Raw genomic sequence first — 25,458 nt, forward strand, 5'->3', positions numbered from 1 at the left:
CCACTAGAAGGGCCTCTCATGGTGAGGATCGCTCTTTCCAGAAAAGAAAAGCAAGCCAGCACACGACTTGAATAAGATCCCGATAAGACCCGGAAACCAGACAGTGGGCTCCGCGTCCTGTGCCAGCATCGCTTGGCCTGGAAGGCTGCCCAGCTCCCCCAGACCCAGCACCCTGCTTCTCCGGGGTCGCCTCCCACGGCCCAGCCTGCAGGCCGGCCTCTCCAGGCAGGGGCTGGAGCCTGAGCCTGAGAGCAGGTGGCAGCCGCAGGCCTAGTGAAAATCGGGGTCATGATGTCCGCCAACGCACTGGGGGTGGGGGGAGTGAGGGCTCACACGCATGGCCGGGGCCACAGCAGCCATTCTGCAGATCAGCAGCCCGCACCCAGGGTGGGCAGTGGGTGCTGAGCCAGCGCTTAGTGTAGGAAGCACTGCGCTGGGCACAGGGTGGGGTGGGCAGCAAATGTGAAAAATTAGTCCCCGTGCTCAACACCCCCCGTGTAGGTGGGAAGACCAGGCGAAGATTCGCAAAAATATAATCAATAGTACAGAGCACTTTATGATGGTCAGTGGAGGAGTGTCACAACTAAGGGCTTGGGGAACTTAAAGGAAAAGATCCGCACAGACTGCGGTGGTCAGAGAAGGCTTCTTGGCGGAGGTGAGGGCTGAGCTGGGCAGGATGCAGGGCAGTGGGAGCCAGAGAGCAGCCAGTGAAAAGAGACCCTCCCCCCCCCATACACAGCAGGGTGTGCATACAGGGTGGTGGGTGGCACAGCCGGAAAGGAAAGTGTGTCCCTCGACTACAGGGACAGCACCCCCCAGATGGCCCTGCAAAGAGAGTCCCAGCAGCTGGAGAGGGAAAGGCCATTCTTTATTTTGGGGGGTGGTCATGGCAAGCGGGAGGGTGCCCTCAGCCTGACAGCCCTGGCCTGGAGGCGCAGGCTCACCTTTCGTGGGGACGCCAATCCAGTTGAGGTAGCGGGTCAGCTTCTTGGAGATGTACGTCTTCCCCCGGGCGGGGAGGCCCACCATGACAATCACCGTTGGGGAGTTGGTGAGCTTCGGCCCACAGGCTGGGGAGAGCAACACAGAAAGGGCCATGAATAAAGCAGCCAGCAGGGCCCACAACAGGCTTTAAAGAATTCCACGGGGGACTTCCCTGGCAGTCCAGCAGTTAAGACTCCGTGCTCCCAATGCAGGCGGCATGGGTTCGATCCCTGGTCAGGGAGCTAAGATCCTGCAAGCCTCACGGTGTGGCAAAAAAGAAAAGAAAAGAAAGAATTCCATGGACACACGGCTTTCATTCCCACCTCGAAGCCCCTACATTTTACAATCCAGCGGGACTGGGCCCCTGGTGGCCAGAACCCTTGGTCACACAGCTCTCTCTTGCTCTGAGGTCCACACGGCAGGGATCCCAAATTCCCAGCCTGACACCTGAGGGCCCAAAACCCAGCCAGGAACCAATTACTAACCCCAGAGCAGAAAGCACCCCTGGGGGTGTAAGGTTCACCAATGAAGATGAGGTTATCAGTAGGAGAGGTTGTTTCAGAGGCAATATAACATGTAAATCGAGGCGGCAAGTAGGAGCCCTGGGGGGCGGGGCCCCAGCGGTGGCCAAATTACAGACAGAAGCCTATTGCCTATTTCCCCACCGCCATGCACGAAGTCTGCATGGCCTTGCTAAAATAAGTAATTTTTAAAAGGCAATTTTCACAAGTAAGAGTTTATCAAATGGAAGTAGGTCAGGGACCCGGAAGGCTGACTCCCACAAATTTATCTGTCCCTGAGACTCTCCTGCCCTTTCCTCCTCCTCCCCTTCCAAGTTCAGGCTGACACCAGGTCACATGGGCCCCGGCAGGGCCCCCGGAAACCCAGAGGGTCTTGCCTGTGAATCCCCTCCTGACTTCGCTGCTGAACCACTGTCCCATGTTCCTCAGAATCTCAACAAAACAGCAGGGAGAGAGGTTTTCACTGGGTTTGAAGAAAGCAGTCCAAAGAACCCTGTTCTGGACATTTCAGGGGCAGTGTTTCCTTGGCTGGTGTCTTGCCCCTGAGAGTCTCCGGCATCGTGGTGACGCGAGTGCTATCGAGCCTGGGGCTGCCCATGGGAGCCAGAGACCAGCCGTCTGCCCGCCCCCTGACCAGCAGAGGGGAGGCAGGGAGGGCCGCCAGGCCACTGACAGCACAGGCTTGAGGAGACGCCTCCTCTTGAGCTGGACACCCCAACACAGCCCCGTGATGCTGGGCCTGGGGGCCAAACTGAGGTCACGTGTCCAAACACTGGCGATGCTGTTCCAGGGTCTACCCCTGGACCTGCAGCCTGGGGCCACAGAGGCAGCAAGCACCGCACACAGGGGCTGTGTCTCCTTTCATGTTTCTAGACCATCGGTGACCTTCTCCATGCAGAGCGAGGAGGAGGAGGCCAGGAGACACTAGGGAGCCACAGAAACCCTTGGCTGGGATTCCCCAGCAGCCATCGGCCGGGAACAAACAGGTTCCTAGAAAACAGAGGCCATTTCCCTGCCCTGCGTGAGCACACGAGTGGGGCAAAGAAGTACCCGTCAGCCATGTGTCACTCTGGCAACTGCAGGTGACACATGAGAAAGTGAAAGTGTCCTCGCTTGTGCCTGGAAACAATACTTATTTTGCTCACCCTTCCCCCAAGCCACCGGTTTTCCCCTGGTCTTATCTGATGTCCCCACGTGCCACTGCTCTCAAGAGCATCCAGACACACACAGAGACAGACGTGCACGCGCACACACACACACACACACACACACACTCTCAGCTGTGCACATACATGGAATACTTTTGGTGGACTCATGCCAAGGAAACAGAGACAGAGGCTGACCGATTTATCAAATTGGGGATTACTTCTATATCCACTAATCGTATGCGCAAATCTCCTCTGGCAGTAGACACTTTGGGAGGAAAAAAAAAAACACCATAAAGACATGGCAGAGTACATATCTGAAGCCAAAAATTCAAGCTGGATCTCAAACCCAAACAAACCATCCCTCCTTTGTCTGGCGAAGCAGAAATGATTCCTCTCTTCCTTTGGCTTCTTGCATGAGATTCAGAGAGCTGCCAGAGGGATGGCCAAAGGTGCCTGCAGCTGCCCCTCCGCGCAAGGGTCCCCAAGAGAGAAGGGAAACCACAAAACCTTGTGGCTAAACCTTCCGGTTTTACTCTTCTTCATTCCTGCCCCTTCTTTTTTTAAACTCACAACACAGCTCAAGTGCTTTCATGGTCCTATAATCACCTGCCTCTGCTTCAGTTCCCCTCTGACTCTCAGTTTCTTTTTCTCTGCAGACCTTTTTAACCCTCCCACCTCTCACACCTTCCTCCCTGGAGCTCTGCCTTTTCATCTTCCTCCCCAACAGCACAGGGGTTTTCACAAGATTTTCCAAAAAGTACTTGTGTGTAAGGGGATACACAGAGGTTAGAGGGGTAAAGAAGCAATCGTCTGAAGCCCCTGGACAGAGGCTGCATTCGCAGGTTCCAATTCCAGCCCTGCTCCCTGACTGAGCTGCTAACCTCTCTGATCGATGTAACCCACTGCCTCAAGCAGGCAGGACAGCTGTCCTGGCCCACGGTACTGACACCACAACACAGGCTCAGAAAATAAAAGAAACCAATGGAAGACACTTTGCCGCTGCTCCCATACCTCCTGCAAGCTTTCTTCTACTTAGAGGCGCTCCAAAATGTTAACCTCAAAAAGATGCCACATCACTTGTGCTCTTTCCCTACGAGTTGGTAAGTCATGTTTCAGTGCCGAGTTTCAGGGAAACTAATGGAAGACCGACGGCCAAGCTGCAGCTGTAGACAGGGCCAGTGCTCAGGATGGCCCCATGGAAGTTCCACGGCCGCGTGTCTACAGTAACCATGGCAACCTGCTCCCCGGCCGCTGCCAGGCAAGGGCAAACCACATGCTGCACAGGAAGCCCTGCTGTGACCCTGCGGTGATGCCACTGCCCAAGAAGGGCTCTCTGGGGAATGGGTCCATGTGATTGGCCCTGGACAGTGCTCCGCTGGACACAAACCCTCTCCTGAGATCACACCAGCCCAGAGAGTCTGCTTGGTCCGTGTTAAGAATACACATCTAGGGACTTCCTTGGCGGCCCAGTTGTTGAGACTTCGCCTTCTGATGCAGGGTGTGTGGGTTTGATCCCTGGTCAGGAAGCTAAGATCCCACATGCCTCACGGCCAAAAAACCAAAACATAAATCAGAAGCAATATTGCAACAAATTCAATAAAGATTTTAAAAATGGTCCACATCAAAAAAAAAAAAATCTTTAAAAAAACAAAACAAAACATCTAAGTGAGCTTGCCCCAGGCAGGTGGGCTGAGGCTCTGCGGGGTAGGGAGACCCCAGCTCAGCAAAATCTCTTTTCAAAGCTCTTCTGGACTATGTGGTGGATGCCAAACTCATTCATTGCTTTGCACGCACATTTTAACTCGCGCCTAACCTTTGTGCAGCGAACGGCCCTCCCAACCCGACACGCTCTCTGGCAGAGAGCGAGGGATGGGCATTTTAGTGAATCAGTTGACAACACAAAAGCATGGTGGCTGAGAGGGTCTAGAGCCAAGCAGAGTTCAAAGCCGGGCCCTGGCGCTTCCTCGGGCCGTGGACAAGTTACTTGATCTCTCAGGGTCTCGGTTTTCCCTTTCTGTGAAATGCAGGGATGCTTCATAAAGGTTCTCGGGAGGATTAATCACAAGATAATATGTGTAAGATACTTGCTACGTTGGCCTCCATCAGCCATTAAGGCTTCATCATCCCAGACACGAGGGAACTAGGACCCACAAGTGAAGGAGGTCCCCCTTCACAGGCGGTGAGGGACAGACCTGGGGCTCACCTCGGTCTTTCTCACCCGAAATCCTTCAATCCCTCCTTCCTCAATCAGCGGTTCTCAACCAGTGGCTGAACCTAAGAAGTTTTTTAAAACCAGGATGCCCGGGCCCCACCTGCAGCAATTCTAACCTGGTGTGGGGTACCAGCATGGATTTTTTTTCCAAAGTCTCCCCCAGATGATTTTAATGTGAAGTCAGGGCCAAGAATCACCTCTATAAATTATAGTGGCCACCCAAGGATAAGGTCAGGATTTCTCTGGAAGGTTTCCTTCCCTTCCTTCCCTCTTTAAGTTGGAAAACCATCAGTGGAGCTAAGCCCTTGCTGAGATGAAACCTTCTCTCAGCAGACAGTACACAACCTACTTTACAGAGATGAGGAAACTGGATTCTGAGTGGGGAAACGATAAGTAGGTCCAGACCTGTACACAGAACTCTCAGCTTTCTGTGATGACAAACAGAAAGGATCGCCAGCTCTTGCCAGTCGAGAATTTACTTCCTTGTCCATTTAGCTGATTCACCAAGTCAGTAAGTCTCCCTGAGTTACGGTCTGCACTTGAAGGAAGCTGCAGGTTTTGTAAGAAGCATTTACCGCCATGAAGGTGTAGCAACGGGGCCCCTAACCGATGTGTTTCAGAGGTGGAAATACCACCAAACGAATTAATCTGGGGCTCTGTACCATGCTTGTTTGAGTGTTCTCTATATATCAGCAGTAGTGTTTCCCCTGCCCTCTTGTAGTTTTCACATCTCAGAGGAGGCTGCTGTAGACCCCCAACTAGGACAGCACTCAGAACGACGGGAACAGGTTCAGAAGGGAGAAAATCCACCCAATGTTCCAAATGCCATGAAAGAAGGGGGGAGGGGCAGGGAATCTGGAAAGACGCCAAGAAGGGATACCCTCTCTTCGCTATTGGACGAGAGACAAATGTGACTATATAAACAGAGACAGACACTGCTACTTAAAATAATGGCATGCAAGCAGTAAATATCCAGGGTACAGATATTTTCATAAGGAAAAAACATAACCCCACAGCCACATGCAAGGATTCCAGGAGTGGGCGGGGACAGGAGACTTAATCCATCAGCTTTAGCAAGCCCCCCCCACCTCAAGCCGTGAATTGTTCCGACAGGGATTTTCAGGCAAATCTCTCATCTGCGTGTGAGACGTGCAGACTGATAGATTCTAATGGATGGGTCCCTGCAGCCTGGAGGAAAAGCATGGCTGCATACTTGTGTCTCTCACAATCACGCGGCTGAGCGGATGCCAGCCAATCTCAGCACCCCGGCACCGGCTGGACCTCCCAGTCCTCACCCCACCGTGAACCCCAGGGGACGACTAAATGTGTGTGTGCATTTGTATGCGCATACATACAGGCGTTTAGAGAACCAACCCATATTTGTATGACCCATTACAGTTTACCGAGCACTCCATAAATATCTTTTATTCAAAAGTCAAATAGGCTGGGGCTGTTTCTGCATCTCGCCATCTCCCTCAGGATTTCAGGCGAGGCATTCCTCACTACCAATAGGTTTCACAGAAATACAACCGGACCGTGGTCAGCCTGTTCAGCGAGCTATGTAAGAGCATACCTGAAAGGCCGGCGGAACAAGACATCTGCAAGGCCCCCAGCCCTCGGCTACCTCGTAAAGAAGCCTAGCTGTCCTTCAGGCTCCTGTAGCCCGCTGGACCTGAGGGGTCAAGCTGGTGGAGGAGCCCCCCTGCCCCCAGTGTGGGGAGCACCTGGCCAGGTCCCCATCAACAGGACGACCTAGGAGCACCCCGGGGCCAGCTCTCCCAACCTCCTGGGGCAGGTCCGGGGTTGGTGGGGGGCGGGGGGGGTGTGTGATTCACACCCGGGCAAAGCCTGGGGAGAGGAGCTGTCACCGTGGCCTTGGTGACCATCCCCTGAAAAACGTGGCAGCAGAGAAGGTCAGCAGGCCACCTAGTGCTCAGGCTCTGTGGATACCTAAAAGCCACCTGGAGGGTTTGCACCTGGGAGCCCACGTTTACCTCTCAGGCAACCTGACCTGACCTGGAGCAAAACACCACTGTCTCGGCCTGGCCACCTGATAGGCTCCTGGGCGGGTTCCCTGGAGGAGTGGTGTCGCCTTCAAACCACCCTTTTAAGAGGTGGCTCTCTCCCTGGCTGGGGACGGAGCCCAAGGTAAACCTTCCCAAAGCATTTATGGGCCACGACGGACAGTGCGAGGAGGTGAACTGCCAGCAAACTCCGAGCTCAGTGAGTGTCTGTGCGCGCGCGCGCACGTGGGAAACGTTGCCAACTGTGCAGTCACCCATCCGCAGAATCCCCACCCAACACCTGCACAAAGGCTTGGTTCCAGACAGCTCTCTTGTAGGACCCAGCACAGGAGCTAGAGGTGGGAGCGGGCAAAGGAAGAGAGGAGGGAGGAAGACAGCAGTAAAGACAGAGAAGACAGAGGTAAAGAACAGAACTAGAGAGAGGAGATTAGAAATTCATAGAAAGGAGGAAAGAAAAACAGGAGATATATAAAGAGAGAGAAACATAGAAAGATGGAGTGAGCGGGGGTGGAAATATAGAGATTGAGAGATAAATATATAGGAGGGAAAGGCGAGATGGAAAGAGGTAAAAAGGAGGGAGGGAAGGAGGGGGAGAGAGAGGAGGGGAGGTAGCGACGGACAGAGAAAGGGGGCTGAGACCCGAGGAGGCACGGTGGGCGCCCGGGAGCGGGGCCCGCGCCGGGGAACACGCCGACGTCCCTTCCCACGCCTCCCCAAAGCGGAGACTTTCTGCCGCGCTCCGCGCCTCCCGTCCCGTGCGCTCGCCGTTTCCGGGTCCCTCTGCGCTCCCGGCGCGAGCGGAGGGGAGCTCCGCGGAGACCCCGGGCCGGGCCACAGCGCCCCTGACGCCGGCCAGGGTAGGCGCAGCGCCCGCGCCGTCCCCGCCTCGCGCCGAGGCCGGCGGGGAGGAGCTGGGGGCGCCTGGGCCGGGCCTCGGGGACGGCGTGGAGGGCGGCGCCCGGCCCGCCGGAGCGCGCCGGAGGAGGGGAGCCGGCACAAAAGCGCCCGGCCGGCGCCCGCCACACAATGGCCTCGCTGTCCACACGGCGCGCCCTCCCCGGCAGCCCGGCCCCGCGCACTTCTGCACTCACATCTGGGCAACGAGGGGCGGTGGTCGACCGGGATCCAGATCTTCTGCACCCGGCTCTGAGTCAGCTCCAAGGGCATCTTCTCAGCCGAGACTCGGCGGCCCTCCGCCCCTTCTGAAGAATTCGGACTTGGGGAGGAGAGCGATCTGGAGACCCCCGAAACAAAGGGGGGAGGGGGTGCGTGCGCGAGAGCGCGGCTTTTTGGAAACGTGCTTTGTGCTAAATCACGGACGCTCGCCCGAGGCGTGAGGCTCCCAGAGAGGGGCGGGAGGGCTGGGGCTGCACCCGCAGCTGCCGCAGGGCTGGACTCTTCCGCTCGGGAAGCCCCGGGATGCTCGGAGCGCCGTGACAGCCGCGGTCCCCGTGTGCCGGCTCGAGTGCGCCGCGGTCCCCACCAACTCGCCTCCTCTCTGGCTCTGCTGGGATGCCCAGCGCTCCTCCCGGGCTTTTAAGAATCCGGGCCGGCAGAGACGCACACGTCAGCCCCGGGGCGGGGACGCATTCCTCGTGTTCCATCCCCCTTTCACGTGGAAGGAGGGTGGCCCAGCCAGGAGACAGCCTGCTGGCGCCCCCTGCAGGCCGGCGACATCGGCGCGCCCGGCTACTGAGGTCCCTCGGATAACGCCCTAAACCAGCCCTGGCTGAAAGTGCTACTCCGTGAGCCTCCTCCTATCATCCCCTAAAAGTGACCTGCACAGTTTCCCAGAATAATCACCTCAACTGCGCTGGGAGGAAAGAAACAGCACCATCCAGTGTGGTCCACGGAGCCCCTCTGCCGAATCTCCTGGCATGCTTAATGCATCCTGCTGACTCGGTCTCTCTGGGAATGGGACACCCATACTCTGCATTTTTAGCACGAGCTCCGGGTCAGGCACAGTCAAGGTGAAGACGCGGGTTTAGGGTTAAAGGTTGCAGAGAGGTTAGAGGGGACCCGGGGGGGGGGTGTCTCTGCCACCCTAGAGGGAAGCCAGAGGGAGGATGCTGAGAGCGCCTGTGGGTCACTCCTTGCCGGAGCTGCTCCCTAATAATACCTGTGAGTCACCCACCACGGGCCCCGCCACCCACGGGGAGAGGGCTTCCCTGGTCCTTCGTCCTCACCCCGCCCAATTTCCTGAATTCCTTAGAAACCCCAACTTGTGCTGAACATTGCTCCCCCAACACCCAGCCCCCAAGACCTGGAACCCCGGGTCCCGGAATGCCGGGCACGAGGAGGGGGTGGGAGAGACCCGGAGGCTGGACCAAAATGGAACGTGGCATCTTGGTTTTCACGGTCACCGTTTACAATATTTTCGATATACCTTTATCTCTCCGAGTAGAAGAGTAAATAAAATAGATCCTATTCCGACGTGCAATTCATGACTTGACTGCAAGCCCCGGAATAACTATTGGGAGGCGCCACCATGATTGTGCAAACCCCTAAAATTCGTGCCATTTAACCGGCGCAGCCCTACTGCATCTCTTCCTCGCCAGTTTTTGGTGTATGTGTCCCTTCTGCATCCCCGGTGCCCACAGCTTTGCATCAGCAGGCGACATGTGGCAGTCGTGTAGTCAGGTCGGTGGCCGCCCTGTGGAGATCTGGGCTGCTTTGAGCGGGGGCTGCCGCCCGCACAGGGCATGGCATGTATGTGACTTTGGAATGCGATGCCTCGGTGCGCAGCGCAGCCCTGCCCTGCAGAGGTGTATCCCTCACGCTGGGCTGCGCCGTGATTGGAAGGAGGCGGCGCTCGCTGAAACCCACACCGCCACGGAACAGTCTGCGCAGAGGCTGCCACACGTCGCTCACGTACCGCATGGCTCGGCTGGGACGGCGCCCGCTCCCTGGCGGCCGTCAAGCGGCTCCCGCCTGCCCCGCCCCCCCGGCCTCCCCCTTCCCCTCACCCCAGCCCGCCCAGAGGCGGGGAGCGCCCAGCGTCGCCCATCGGGCGGGTGCCCCAAACCACCCCCCAGCCCGACCTCCACCCCAGGCACACCCCCAGTCCAAGCATCCCCCTCCCAGCCCGCCCAGGGTCGCGGAGCGCCCAGTGTTGCCCACCCGGCGGTACCCTCGACCCCTTCCCCCACCCGCCCCGCGCCCCGACGCCCACTCTAGGCACCCTACTAGCCCGGGCATCCCCCACTTTCCCCGCATCCCAGCCCAGGGACGAGAGTCGCCTACCGAAAGGGTGCCCTTGACCTCCTCCTCCCCCCGCCCCGCCCCCACCCTGGGTACCCCCCCACTCCCACCCCCACCTCCCTCTCCTGAGTCCCTGCTCTCCTCCCTCCCACAGCTTTGCTGACAGTCTGGTTTCGGCGCTTGGGCAGCTGTTCAGAAACCCGAGTGCACTGCATTTGGACTTGTTTTTCTGTACCGGGAGCAAATGCCAGAGATGACACCCTATAGCGCCCCAGGGAGAGTCCCACTCCACTCCTGAAATAAGAGTGGTCTGATCCAAAGAGGAAAATAGCAGCGAGGGAGCGCTGGCGCCCGCGCCGGAAAGTCGCTGGGGCCGGGGTGGGGACGGCTGCAGCCCTACAAGCTTGCACACTTGTCTCTCCCGGAGGACCCAGTGTACCTGGTGTACCCGCGTGCCTGTACTTGCCCACCGATTTTTTTGCACACGCTGAAGGGCAAGGCAGGGGATGGCGGTCCAAGCTTGAAAACAACTGTGGGTCTCAGCTCAGCGGGAGAGCGGTCCACACCAGTGAAGGCACATCTTTAATCTCATCATCTGGAGGATGTGTCTGACCAGGGTCCAGCTCTGAGGGCACCAGGCGGTTGACGTTCCTCGGAGCTTCTAGCTAAGTATTCACACTCCACACCCAGACCTGGTGCCTTCCCGGCCCGGGTGTCGGTAATGCCTAGAGCCTTAGGCGTTCTGGCTGCAGAGCAGAGACTAAGTTCTCCCTCATCACCTCCTACACCTAATGGGGGCCAGCAAATGGAAGTTTCACGTAATCCCCCTCCCACTTCTGATATCTAAGTGCAAACAAACTGGGAATCCTTGCAATCCTCAAGTGCCATACATTAGCGTAGCATCCTTCTGCAAGCTAACGCTGATTCACTGCAATGCCGTTTACAAACAACCCAACTGCATCTGAACTCCAAGAACGTACTGGTTCAGTGTTTACTGTTTTAGACATCCACCTCTTTCCCTAGTTCTGCTAACGACCACATCTGTATCCAACTGTCCAGGGCTTTGACCAACTCCCCCCAAGCCGACGATCAGAACGCCGTCCTTCAGAAAAGGCAGCAGAGAATGTAAAAATTCCTCGAATACGATGATGGTTTTACAGATAGGACAGCTCCAAGTACTGGGGCGGGTGGGGGGGATTCTATGACCCGTGGTCCTAGGCATTATTAAGGCTAGAAGGAATTTTCCAGATAATCCAGTCATCCTTTTAAATGAGTAAAGGGAAGTTTAGCGATTAGAGGGGTTAGAACTAGGCCAAAGGTCAAGGAACCCAGCCAGTTAGGACCCTCTACTTGACACAGTGGGCAGATGGCCCCCAAGGGACTTGTGATGACTACAGCCTGACCTGGGGGTGCTGAGTGGAGTCCTGATGAGGGGCAGAGCACACTGTGACTCAGACCACCTCACCCAGAACAGCTGAGTGGTCTGGCAGGAGAGAGCAAAGAAAGCCCTTCTTGCACAGTAGTGCCTGGTGCGGTGCTTATTTATAGCGAATTCCTTAGCTAGCTCCAGACTCAGAAAGGGTGGTGGGGGTGGGTTTTCTCCATGACCTCTCTCTTCTCAGTTCCCTCTGCCGGCCAAAGGCATCTAACCCTCACCCCTGCTCCCCGATGCTGCTGTAACTTCAGCCAAAACAACCCCGTTTCCACGATCAGAAGCCAGTGAGCCAGATTTAAACATTGAAACCATGCTGGAACCTACCTCCTTCTGTCCAGTGAGAGGAGGCCGAACAAGCCATGGCAGGCGTGAGCAATCAGAAGTTGCTAATTAGACACAAAGTGTCATCATTTGCTCCTGCGAACAATCCTGGGTCTGAGAGAGTGCAGAGAGACGCCAAATAAAAGACTGAAATAAGCCCTTACCTCACCGCCCATCCAAAGCCAAAGACAGGGGAGAGGGCGACATTTTGGGTTTTTTTCTAAATAAAATGTAACTCATGCGAATGGGAACACAGGCACGGACATCCACACGATGCCACATGGCAGGTTAAAAACCCAGTTCAAAACTTGCACACAGAGGTTTATAGCAGCTTTATTCATAATCACCAAAACGTGGAAGCAGCCACGATGTCCATCAGTAGGTGAAACGATAAATAAACTGTGGTGCCTCCAGACAATGGGATATTATTCAGTGCCCAAAAGAAATGAGCTGTCAGCCACGATAAAGACATGGAAGAACGGTAAGTACATATTCCTAAGTGGAAGAAGCCAATCTGAAAAGGCTACAGACTGTATGATTCCAACTCTATGACATGCTGGAAAAGGTACAACTATAGTAAAAAAGATGAATGGTTGCCAGGGGTTGGGGGGAAAGAGGGATGAATAGGAGCAGCACAGAGGATTTTTAGGGCAGTGAAACTGCTCTGTATGATCTTACAATGATGGATACATGTCCTTATACATTTGTCCAAACCCATTAAATATACAACACCAAGAGTGAACTCACAGTAAACTATGGACTTTGAGTGATAATGATGTGTCCGTGTAGGTTCACCCTAAGTAAAAATGTACCATCTGGTGAGCGACATTGATCTACTCACGCACAGCCTCCCCTGTTATCAATAACAGGGGAGGCTGTGCGTGAGTAGGGGCAGGGGGTACATGGGAAATCTCTATACTTTCCTCTCAATTTTGCTGTGAACCTAAAACTGTCCTAAACAATAAAGTCCATTTTAAAAACATCATTCCTCTTCTACAAATGTCACGTACACTTTTCTCCAAATGAGAGGACTTACCGATCTCATTACGAGAGTATCAGGACAGTTAAATGTGGCCATGACCTGGCTCTGGGTGAAGCGTCACAACTGAAGTCCTACTGAACCAGCAAGTTTCCTTTCCTTCTGCCCAGTCCGCGGTCCTCCACTTCCTGCAGGCCTTTCCTCTTCTGAGTGTACGCCCCTGACCTTGGGACCACGCTATTAAAACTGCCCCTGGGTGTTTCACACTTAGCATCCCACCAGGCTCCTGTTTTGAGAGTATTTTACACTCCCTGTCAACCTCCTCACCCTATATCAAGACATATGTTATTTGTGTTTAAAAGTATTACTTTATGACTTCAGAATATGTGTGCTTTTAAAAAATCAGATATTCTGTAGTCTAGTTAACAGTCCTGTACCAACGTCAATTTCCTGGTTTTGATATTTTACTACAGTCATATAAGAGGTCACCATTAAAGGAAGCTGGGTGAAGGGTTCATGGGACTCTATGTACTATTTTGTAACTTCTTGCATTTCAAAATAAAAAGTTTTTTAAAAACTCCCCAAATTTTAAATCGATGATAGCTCAGTTTGCTCAAATTCTGGAGGAAAAAAGAAGAAGAAAAGCATAGATGGTATAGATCCAGGCATTGAGGGAGAAGGGAACTGACGGAAAGGTAGCCAAGAACTCTGTAGTGATTTGCATGTGTTCCTAACACCTTTGCTTCTTGCAAATGACACAAATATATAAACAGAATTTGCACAAATCCTGCACCTGTGGAAAAACGGAATCAAGCTCAAGCTGTGTTTTACTTGGGGTGGGGGGATGATTCTATTTCTGGGCTTTGCGTAGATCGTCGGGAGAATATTGGTGGGTTTGTAGTCTTTGTTGTCACCAATTTGCATGCACAACACAAAATAAAGAGAAGACACATGCAGAGTTCAGCTGAGGACTCCAGACGGCTATGCTGAGCCTGTCTTTCCCGGAGGGAAGAGGAGCCACAGAGATAAGCAGCTCACTGTGCATCTTCTGGCACATGTAATAGATGCTCACAGGCAGTGGCTGCGTGTCAGACACAGAACAGGCTGCACCGGAACCTCAACAAGCTCGGGTCCAGCCAGGAAGAGCAGGTGATCACACAGCTGTCATCAAGTTGTTCCATGCTCCATCTCGCTCCAGGTATGACAAAGAAAGATCTCCCACGCCCAAGAGCTTGTAATTGAAGACCAGAGGGGGAAATGTACACGAATTAGAATACAAGCAGGGAACTAAGAGAGAGGTGTTGGGTAAGATTATGCCGAATGCAGGCTCAGGGTAAAGTCCAGGTTGAGAGAATAAGGAAAGTTTGCATGTAATGGGGGCAGATCCGCTGGGAATTTCATATCCATTTCATTGTCCTTCAGCCTTTCTCTGCTAAGCCCAAGAGCAAACATGGAACTAAAAGTCAGTATCTCTCATTTCTTCCCACATGAAACAAGTATTCACTGAAAGCAACTGTCCCGGGGTCTCCAGAGTCAAGTGAGATGTGGTCCTTGTCAGAATTATGAATTCATTTTTGAATTTCACAGTGTCCCTAACACACAAACACACACAGACACGCACACGCGTGTGTGCGCGCGCCCCTACCTTTTTCCCTTAGAGTTAATGAAACTGAGGCTCAGAAATATTACATTACTTCCCTGTGATCACATAGCTAATAAGCAAAAGAATAAAAAACAAGTTCTCCGGCTAGGCTGGTATTCTTTCAAGTGTCACCCAATTAAATTACTTTCCAACTAGAACATTCAGCCTTCTTCTCAATAACAAAGTCAACAATAAAACTTTGGATCCAAGTGGTTTCTATGACAATGTCTAAATTACTTAGTATTTGGATATAATGAGGAAATAAGAATCGTCTTAAGAAACGATTATGAAGATTAATAACTAAAAACTTTCAAATGAACCTACAATGTAAAGTGCTACTTAGCATATGAAGACAGAGAGATAGCCTCCCAAAGAGTCCCAGCCCTCATACTGGGACAGCCTCGCCTACTGATGCAGAAAAGGCTCATGGTCGACACCACAGCTGAGCTAATTTAAAAAGAAATTACTATTTTATGAAATAAAACTGTCAGCTTTAAAAAATTTTTAAAAAGAGGTAGAGGAGGCCTTGGGCTTTCTGTGTACTTCTCAAAGGTTTTCAGATGTCCTAATTGATTAGCAAAGGGAAAGAAGAAAAGAAAGATCCTATTTCTCAGACACTATTCAAATTCTTCGATAAGCTTCAAATTTCTGTTGTTGATAATACATCTTTACGGCCAGGCTGTCAACAGCACGACATCACCGTAGCTGCAGGGCAGCACTGGCCCATAGGAGCGACAGCCTTGGCTTAAGATTTTCCAGTTGTGAGAAGAAACAGGAGAAGCTAACAGCAGCACTAGATCCTAGGTAACCTCACATAGCCCAGATACTGTCCCTTCAACACGTGCTGTGACAAGTTGGCGAGATGGTCCACATTCCATTTTGTATCCTGCATCTTCGGTCGCCCTTGCAGGTATCTGGAGTAAGAGGCGTCCAAGTGGAGACACACGGACAGAGGCGCTGGGGTAGGATCTGGATTCAGGGAAGAGCCAGGTGGGTGGCACAGAGAGGACAGGAGAGTGAGGAGGGGCGGGGCAGTCAGGGGGCACCTTGTGGACCATCAGGACGACTGGCTCCTGTTCTGAGAAAGAGGAAGTCCCCAAAGGGCACTGAGAAGGATGACCAAGAGGACGGGAGGGACCTTCCTCGCTTTCACAGCTGTTTCCATCCCGAGGGGCCTGGAACAGAGCCGGGCTGGTGGCACGTATCCGTCAACACTGGTTGACAGAATGCATGTTTGGTTAAAGACTGGCCTCTGGGGACTTCCCTGGTGGTCCAGTGGTTAAGACTCCGCGCTCCCAATGCAGGGGGCACGGCTTCGATCCCTGGTCAGGGAACTAAGATCCTGCATACCACAGTGGCAAAAAAAAAAAGACTGGCCTCTGGTTACGGTGCTAAGAACAGGTTATAATAAGCAGGTAATGGTCTTGGGATCCTGGAATAACCGTTAGCTCCAGGATCTCCACTCTGGGTGTGTAAGGAAGATGGGGTCAAGGGGAGCTCAAGAGACAGGCCCCTGCGTGGAGACAGTTTCTCTTCCACTCCTCCCCCAGAGAGCATTTATCCTATGAAACTAGAAGAGGAGACCAGGCCAGAAACCTTTATTCTGGAAAATTCCTCTCCAAGGCTTTAAAACAAGAGGCGGGGGTGGGGTAGAAAAAGATCGGGGTGCTGAAACCCATAACTGGATGTTGGGATCCGTAACCACACTATACGTTGTGGTAAAGGGTCCTCAGACCTGAAAAAAGTTGCCGTCTGCAGTGAGGATAAATTAATGGGTACTTTGCTGAGAAACTATGTATCAGCTTCTGATACATAGCTCCTGCCAGCAGCCCTGGCAGGAACCCACATGCTCCTTTCACTGCCCCGCCAGGCACAGAATCCCCCTAACTCCCGCTTACCTGCCCTCACAGACAGCCCACCGGCGAGCAGACCCGAATGTTCTATTCTGACCAGCAGCCATGATCCTCCTAGAGACGTACCAAGTGTGCAATCTAGTTTAAATACCATTCTCTCACCAGTTTGGTTTGTGACTTGGTCTCCCTAGGCTTGACCATCTCTGGCTGCACTGCTAAAATCCAGCTTCTAAAGAAGAAAATCTGAGGACCAGACACCGGGGCACAGGGACCCCACACAGACAAGGCTGGCCACCCGTTCCTCTCTGACACCAACCTGGTTTGTTTTCATTGTGAGCATGGATATATGCCCTAGAACACTTGTGGCTTTGTTTCTTATCAGAAGAGTTTCCCAATGACAATATTTTATAGACACAAACACAGAACAGAGATCGAAGAAACAATCCAGAAGTGAAGAAAGACCCAGATAAACTGATGTAGCAGCTCTGGGTAAACTCACTGTGGAGCAGGGAAAACCATGGCAGCTACTAAGCCACCCCAGATGTCCCCTGTCTGAGGGTCTTCTAGGACCTGCACGACACTCTCTCCCAAATCACAGATGGAAAAGAAACAGGCAAAAATCCACCTCTGCCATGAGAAGAGGGCTGTGTGACTTTCAGTAGGTGAAAGATTTTCAGAGTACATCACTAGATAAACTGAGGATAAGTTGGACAACTCTGGAGTTATTCTTTTTGATAGCTCTTGCTGTTTCTTCATCAGTAAGAAAGCTATCACTCAGCCATTAGTCATGGTGGATAAAGAGGCCAGAGAGATGCCAGGGAGAGTGTGCAAACGCCTGAACAGTGATTACATCCACTAAAGACTCAAACAACCCAGCAGCTCTTCACTGCCCCAAGGCAAGCTCACAACAGCACAGCTGCTTGTCAAATACCTGTTACCAGCTTTAGGAGGGCCAGCGCTGCCCTGCTACAGAAGGCTGGACTTTGAATCTGCACCCAGACACTTAGCACTGCTCCCTGGGGACAGTGTACACATCCTACCTGGCCCTCCTCTGCCACCCATCCCCCAGTGCCAGTAACTCCTTTATGCAAAAAGGCAGTGGATGTAGCAGCATTTTTCGCAAGAACCAAAGGCCCAAGTGTCCATCAAGAGATGAACGGAAAGACAAAATGTGGTCCATGCATACAGTGGAATATTATTCGGTCATGAAAAGGAAGGAGGGGGACTTCCATGGTGGCGCAGTGGTTAAGAATCCGCCTACCAATGCAGGGGACACAGGTTCGAGCCCTGGTGGAGGAAGATCACACATGCCGCAGAGCAACTGAGCCCGTGCACCACAACTACTGAGCCTGTGCTCTAGAGCCTGCGAGCCACAACTACTGAAACCCGTGCGCCTAGAGCCTGTGCTCCGCAACAAGAGAAGCCACCACAAGGAGAAGCCCGCACACCGCAACGAAGAGTAGCCCCCGATCGCCGCAACTAGAGAAAGCCCACGCGCAGCAACGAAGACCCAATGCAGCCAAAAATAAATAAATAAATACATTTTTTAAAAATTTAAAAAGAAAAGGAAGGAGGTATTGAAACACACTGCAACATGGATAAACCTTGAAGACATTACAGGTATGGACTGAGTTGTGTTCCCCTAGAACTCATATGCTGAAGCCCTAACCCCTAGTACCTCAGAATGTGACTGCATTTGGACATACAGTCTTTAAAAAAGTAATTAAGTTAAATGAGGCCATTAGCATGGACCCTCATCCAACCTGACTAGTGTCTCTATAAGAAGAGGAATTTGGAAATTCCCTGGGGTCCAGTGGTTAGGACTCCGTGCTCTCACTGCCGAGGGCCCGGGTTCAATCCCTGGTCAGGGAACTAAAATCCCATAAGCCGTGTGGCATGGCCAAAAAAAAAAAAAGAAGAGGAATTTGGACACAGCAAGACATACCAGGTGTGTATGCCCACAGAGGAAAGGCCCTGTGAGGACACAGCAAAAAGCCGGGCATCTGCAAGCCAAGGAGAGAGGCCTCAGGAGAAACCCAATCTCATCTTGGACTTCCAGCCTCCAGAACCATGAGAAAATAAGTGTCTGTTGTGTAAGCCACCCAGTCTGTGCTATTTGTCATGGCAGCCGGAGCAAACTAATACAATTATGCAAAGTGAAAGAAACCAGACACAAAAGGTTATGTACTGTGTGATTCCATCAATGGGAAATATCCGGAATAGGTAAATCCATACAGACAGAAAGCAGATTAGTGCTTGCCAGGGGCCGATGAGAACAGGCGTGACTGCTTACTGGGGATGGGGCTTCCTTTCCAAGTGATGAACGCGTTTTGGAATTGGATAGAGGCAAGGGTTGCACAGCACTGTGACTGTACTAAATGCCACTGAATTGTGTGCTTTAAAATGGTTCATTTTAGGGGCTTCCCTGGTGGCGCAGTGGTTGAGAGTCTGCCTGCCAATGCAGGGGACACGGGTTTGAGCCCTGGTCTGGGAAGATCCCACATGCCGCGGAGCACCTAGGCCCGTGAGCCACAATTACTGAGCCTGCGCGTCTGGAGCCTGTGCTCCGCAACAAGAGAGGCCGCGATAGTGAGAGGCCCGCGCACCGCGATGAAGAGTGGCCCCCACTTGCTGCAACCAGAGAAAGCCCTCGCACAGAAACGAAGACCCAACACAGCCAAAAATAAATAAATAAACCCAAAGTTTAAAAAAAAAAAAACCCACTTATAAAAAAAAAATAAAAATAAATACATAAATAAAATGGTTCATTTTATGTTATGTGAATTTTGCCTCAATTTAAAAAAAAAGACAGCGGATGAGGGAAGACAGAGAGTGATCCGAAAAATGAAGATATTAAACCTGTTCAAGTTAGGACAGGGTGGTAAACAAGACAGAGGAGAAGAGGATACTCGAAAGACCAGGAGAAAGCAAACTCGAGAGACCGGAGAAAAACAGAAAAGACACGGTCAGCCCAGACCTCTGCATCCACAGCCCAGTCTGCACCTGCCGACTGGCAGCCTTCCCCCACTTTGCTCCTTACCCAGGCCCCTTGTCATCAACCACACAAGGGGTAGGGAAGGAGGAGAGGGGAGGAGACCGAACAAAATCATTTCACATCGTGTTCATTCCACATCAGGCGGGTGTGACCTGCTGTACCAGAGTGGCTTTGCTCAACGATGCATCGGGGACAATGCCCACCTATATACAATGGGGTTTTCGTATGAAGAGTGCACAGCAGAGCCCCTGGCACACAGTGGGCTCACGATTTTGTAGCCAAGAGCTCTGTGCAAAGCGAGCCTTCAGCTTTCTCCAGACCCTGCATCTCACCCTGAACTCTCAGCCAGGTGGTGGCATCTAAGCTAGAAAACAGGTTCCCTGATTCCTCCACCTTCGCCACTCCACCCTGCTCAGTGAAATCCATCACATAGCTGGGAGGTTGCATTACTTCCTGTAATAGTCACGGTTCTCCTGAGAAATATGTATGTATGTACAAAAGGACACTCATTATACGGTTTTGGAGGCTGAGAGGTCCCACCAGCTGCCGTGTGCAGGCTGGAGACCCAGGAAAGCAGGGGGGATTCACTCAGAGCCTGAAGGCCTGAGAACCAGGAGCTCCGAGGTCCGCTGTCCAAGGACAGAAGAGGATGGACACCCCAACTCATGCTGAGAGAGCGAGTTCGCCCTTCCTCCACGCTTCTGTCCCACCCAGGCCCTCACCAGACAGGATGGTGTACACCGCTTTGGGGAGGACCATATGCTTTACTCAGTCCGCTGAATCAGAGGCAGTCTCTCCAGAAACATCCGCGCGCACACACACCCAGAAATCATGTTTTACCAGCTACCTGGGCACCCCTTGGCCCAGTCAGGTTGACACATAAAATGAACCATCACTCACCCCAGTAGCCACTCTTCCCATCATCCTTAGCAGCAGAACCCCCGTTTTTAGCTAAGCAATCTCCTGGCTAAATGATGATTCTCAGACTTGCAGGTTAGCCATGGCTGAGGCGAAGGTGGAGCCAGGGGAGAGGGTCAAGCTCCCAGCCGCTCCCCCGCCCGCACCTGGCACCTTCTTCTGCTGCTGGAACAGCTCACATTCCCACCCTCCACACCCTGCATGTTCCCTAGGCTGTTTCCACACCCCATCTACAAACCCCAATCTAGAAATCTGACCGCCCTCCCGCAAAGCCTCAGCTTGAACCTGTGGCTTCGGGCTGGTCATTCTAGTATTAGATGGGCTGCTGGCCAGACAGACAAATGTCCCTTCCTGCAACTTCCCTCAATTCTCTCTCTGCCACCTGCCCCCTCCTCCAGGGCAGATGCCCACCCTCCAAGCTGTGTGAGCAACCGTCGTGTCCCCATGAGACATGCACTCTTCAGGCTCAGAAGCCCACTCCTGGGCTTTAAAGCAGCGTGAACACAGCCTTCCACGGCACACAGCAGAGCAAGAGTGGACTGGCCCCACGATGTGAAAGGAATCAGGTTCTAGGGAGGAGTGAATGATGACTGACACCATAAGACCTGCTGTTAATACCACAGCCAGGCTCTTGAACTGACTGGCAAAAAGCGATACTAGGGAACCTATGGATAACCCAGGTTTGGATCCTCAACTACGCAAACCAGCCCTGTCTGGTCTCCAAAGCTTATTCAGCGGGAGTGGGGGCAAGGAAGAGACTGCAGGGTGGGGAGGGGCGTGGGCTAGGGATGGGGGCCTGGACCCCGCCCTGACCCTGTCTGTACCAGGTCACGGGATTGCCCTCTCTGGACCCAAGTTCCCTCCTCTGCCCATGAACCCTCTAGATGGTCTGGAAGCATCTCCTCCACTTCTCCAAGGATTCTAATTGCTCTCAATGAAATGCAAATAGAAACTGGATGGTAATTACTAGACTATAAGCACTTAAAACACAGACAGCTATTCATCCGTGTATCACCAGAGCCTGCCATCATGTCAGGCACACAGGACGTCTTCAGTATGTTGGATGAAGGAAAAACGTATTTGCAGTGATGCTATATGGCTCGCCTCACGGGCTGGAAGTAGCCTCTGTAACCACTCAGGGAACCCCAGGGCTCGGAGAGGGACAGAGAGCCACTCGCCCTGGTGAGCAGCTGGCTCATCTGGAAAATCCGGATAATCGCTGCCTGTGCACCTGGCGAGGTGGGGAAGGGGGTCAAATCAGATGCCACGGAAAGTGCTCAGGCAGACACTCCAGTACTCAACACACACATGAAGGTTAGCATTTTCTGAATCATCCAGGCCCAGCCCGAGGTGGTGGCTGAGGCGTGTTAGTAGACTTCTTCTCCTCTTGAGGCTCCACGACCTGGTCTGCAGCCCTTGGTTTCCTCAACACACACACACACACACACACACACACATGACTTGGTCTCCAGGCCTTGGTTTCCTCAACACACATACACACACACACACACACACACACGTACACACACACACATGACCTGGTCTCCAGCCATTGGTTTCCTCAACACACACACACACACACACACACGTACACGCACACACATGACCTGGTCTCCAGCCCTTGGTTTCCTCAACACACACACACACACATACACACACACACATGACCTGGTCTCCAGCCCTTGGTTTCCTCAACACACACACACACACACACACACACACACACGACTTGGTCTCCAGGCCTTGGTTTCCTCAACACACATACACACACACACACACACACACACGTACACACACACACATGACCTGGTCTCCAGCCCTTGGTTTCCTCAACACACACACACACACACACACACACACACACATGACTTGGTCTCCAGCCCTTGGTTTCCTCAACACACACACACACACACACACACACACACACACACACACACGACCTGGTCTCCAGCCCTTGGTTTCCTCAACACACACACACACACACACACACACGACCTGGTCTGCAGCCCTTGGTTTCCTCAACACACACACACACACACACACACACACACACGGAGAAGAGCCGAAGTCAAAACAACCGAGGCTCCCGACCCAGGACCCTGGTGAGGACAGAACTGACAAGCAGCCACCTTCTGCCGTGTGGTGAGCGCCCAGGGCGATGCACCGGGAGCCGAGGTTGAGAAAGTGGGGAGCAGGCTGTGTCGCAAGTCGGCTTACGCCCCACGGCGCATGCAGCTCTGCAATTGCCAAATCAGAGCTGACATCCTTTCCCCTCTCTGTTCCCCCTTGTACTTCTTCCTTCTCCCGGTGGAAAACATTCTAAAAATAGAGCCAAATCAAGCCAAAAAAACGTTTAAATGCAGGTTTTAGAAAACAGCACTGAGTAGATGTTGGAAAGCCTACAGCAGCTGGGCAGTGCTAACGCCTAGCGTTCAAGTTAGAGGGGCGGGTGGTCTGTAATCGCTGCGCTAAGACCACACTGCGCATGTGTCCGGTTCTGGGAGACGCCTTTTAAGGGAACGGTAACAAACTCAGACACATCCAGAGGAAGGCAATCAGAAGGCCCCAGGCATCTGGAAACCACTCTGTGAGGAACAGCTAAAGAACTAGATGTGAGATAAAGAACAAGATGATGAGATAAAATGATAACCAGGTACCAATACAGGGGAGCTGACTTGCATTGTGTTGCTCCCGGGAGCAGAAGCCCGACTGCGGGCTGGAGGCTACGGGGGACCATGATGGGACAGAACGATGACACAGTGCCTGCCGCATTGTGAGCCCCCGGCCCAGCTCATCAACTTGGTGATTTGGGGCAGGGCACTTCTGTACACCTGAAGTGTGGAACGATCTCATGATGTCAGTGGTCCTTTTCCGTTGTAAAGTCTTTAAGTCTAGAACCACGATACTAAGTGAATCTGGGTACAAAGCTGCTGACCCAGCATTTAATCACACAACTGATCAGCCTGGGTAGCCACGGGGCCAGGAGCCACAGATTGGGTGGAACATTCTTCTGACAAGCCCCTTGGAATGCTATAGCCCTCCGGTGATCCGGCTGACGACTCATTCTTTCCAGTCGCCCGTTGGGGCAACTGGAGACCATTACGGCCCCTCTGAACCAATCAGAGACGCCAGCTCGAAACCCCAGACAAGAACGGAGTTAGACACCTAGACCAGCGTTTCCCATCTAGTGATGATTGAAACCTCGGGGAGTCACAAACACGTGGGATCCCAAGAAGATGTCCACCCCCCGTGTAGGAATTAGTTCTGTTTCAAATTTCTAGTTTTTGAATCAACAAACACAATCTTTAAATATTTTTCCTACGGCCGCCTTAGAGGTATGCCCCTCCGGTCTCCCTTAAGAAACAACTTGCTCATCAGCTGTGAGGGGTGCAGTTAAATGAGCCTCCAGCCACAGCACTTTGGGATCCATGGTGGCCTCGGAGCCCAGGCCATGCCCCTCCCGGCAGCCCCCAGGTAAGGACTGAGCCCAGCAGGGCACCAGGGCCTCCCGGCAGCTCCCAGGTAAGGACTGAGGCCCGGCGGGGCACCTGGGCCTGGCCGTTTCTGCCCACAATGGGCAAGCTCTGCACTGAAGCTCCCCACCGGGGCTGGCAGAGACTTCTCAGAGATGCCCTCCATCTCTTCCCGCACACCCCCCAATTCGCCGTTCACAGGTATCAGGCCTGCAACCCTCTCCCTTTATTTTTCACAAGCACTACCCCCAATAAATCTCTTGCACTTCTGACTCCTGTCTGCTTCCTCGAGGACCCAACCAACACACATGCCCAAAATAAAACAGCTTGAGAGCATCCGAGCGTGTATGGAGTTCACAGAAGTTAGGGTGCAAGACGATTGTGCTCTTGATGCTTGGCCGGCTTAGCGCTCAGATGAATTATCAGCAGCCGCGCTGAGGGGTTTGGCCATGGTACAGCTTCAGACGAATTTAGTCTCAGTTATTTGGTATTTGATGTATACCCTGTATTGATGACTGTGTATAGATGGGAACCACAACAATCATTGATGTTGACATGTGACTTCATGAGAAAATGATAAGGAGATGTCAAAAAAGACACAAGGGTCTACTTTAAGGCATTCCACGGGTCAAATCTGGTACAAGTTGGGCAACAAAATGAATAATAGTAATAGGTTATAACCCTGAGTAAAATGAGAATCCCCAAATCCATTCACCTGCAAATCAAATGAATGAATGAATGGGTGCAGGAGATGAAAGAGCGTCTCTTTACACAGAATGCCAACAAATAAGTGTAAAAACAACGATGAAATTTGTAAGGCACTACTTGGTAATAATTATTTCAGATAAGAGTCATCGAGTGGCTGAAAGTTTGACAAGAAATGGGATATTTGCAGCATCTCAGAGCATCTCCCCACAAGACACTTATTAATTACAAAGGAGGAATAGTAACCTCACAGTAGAGGAAGCTGGCAGACGCCATCCTACACAAGGGATCAAAGTGAACATGGGCAGGAATAAGACAAAGACCTACCACACAAAGACCTACCCCGAGGACACGGCACTACTCCCGGGTGTTCCTGCCAAAAATGTAGAGGCTGGATCTAATCATAAAGAAGCAACAAACAAACCCAGATAGGGGGATATTCTAAGAAATAAATGGCCTGGATCCCGAGGAGTTACTTGCACACCCATGTTCAAAACAGCATTATTCACGGTAGCCAAGAGGTGGAAACAACCCAAATGTCCATCCACAGATGAATGGATACACAGAATATGGTCTATCCATACAGTGGAATATTATTCAGCCTGTAAAAAGGAAGGAAATTCTGACGTCTGCTACAACATGCATGAACCGTGAGGACATTATGTTGAGTGAAATAAGCCAGTCACAAAAGAACAAATACTGTATGATTCCACTTACACGGTGCACCTAGGGTGGGTAAGGTGGATGGATGGATGGATGGATAGAGAGAGAGACAGACAGGCAGAGGAGTGAGGGAGAGAGAAAAAGAGAGAAGCAGAAATCAAATAGGGTAAATGTTAACATTTGCAAAATCTGGATGAAGGCTATCTTGGAAGGCTTTGTGCTATTTTTGCAACTTTCCTGTGAGTCTGAAATTATTTCAAAACAAAAAATAAAACTCAAAAAAATTTTAAGTTCATGAAGCACCTAAAATGGTAGTAAAAAATTTTAAGTTCATGAAGCACCTAAAATGGTAGTAAAAAAATGTTAAGTTCATGAAGCACCTAA

General features: G+C 52.2%; 1 protein-coding gene across 9 annotated transcripts in view; it reads right to left on the bottom strand.

The window, feature by feature from the left end:
* PFKFB3 (6-phosphofructo-2-kinase/fructose-2,6-biphosphatase 3) overlaps nt 1–25,458 on the bottom strand; it is an 84,661-nt gene that overhangs the window by 17,486 nt on the left and 41,717 nt on the right. For 7 of the 9 annotated variants that reach the window (XM_036841493.1, XM_036841495.1, XM_036841489.1 and 4 more), the window contains exons 1-2: nt 7,981–8,201; nt 945–1,070 (exon numbers count right to left, since the gene is read on the bottom strand). In XM_036841493.1, coding sequence (XP_036697388.1) covers nt 945–1,070; nt 7,981–8,056 — 202 coding nt within the window. In that variant the 5' untranslated portion in view covers nt 8,057–8,201. Of the gene's footprint in view, nt 1–944; nt 1,071–7,980; nt 8,408–25,458 lie in introns of those variants that run through there. The other 2 variants (XM_036841496.1, XM_036841494.1) reach the window with 2 other exon arrangements.

Source organism: Balaenoptera musculus, chromosome 2 (assembly GCF_009873245.2).
Source record: "Balaenoptera musculus isolate JJ_BM4_2016_0621 chromosome 2, mBalMus1.pri.v3, whole genome shotgun sequence".
In the NCBI taxonomy this organism is placed as follows: Eukaryota; Metazoa; Chordata; class Mammalia; order Artiodactyla; family Balaenopteridae; genus Balaenoptera; species Balaenoptera musculus.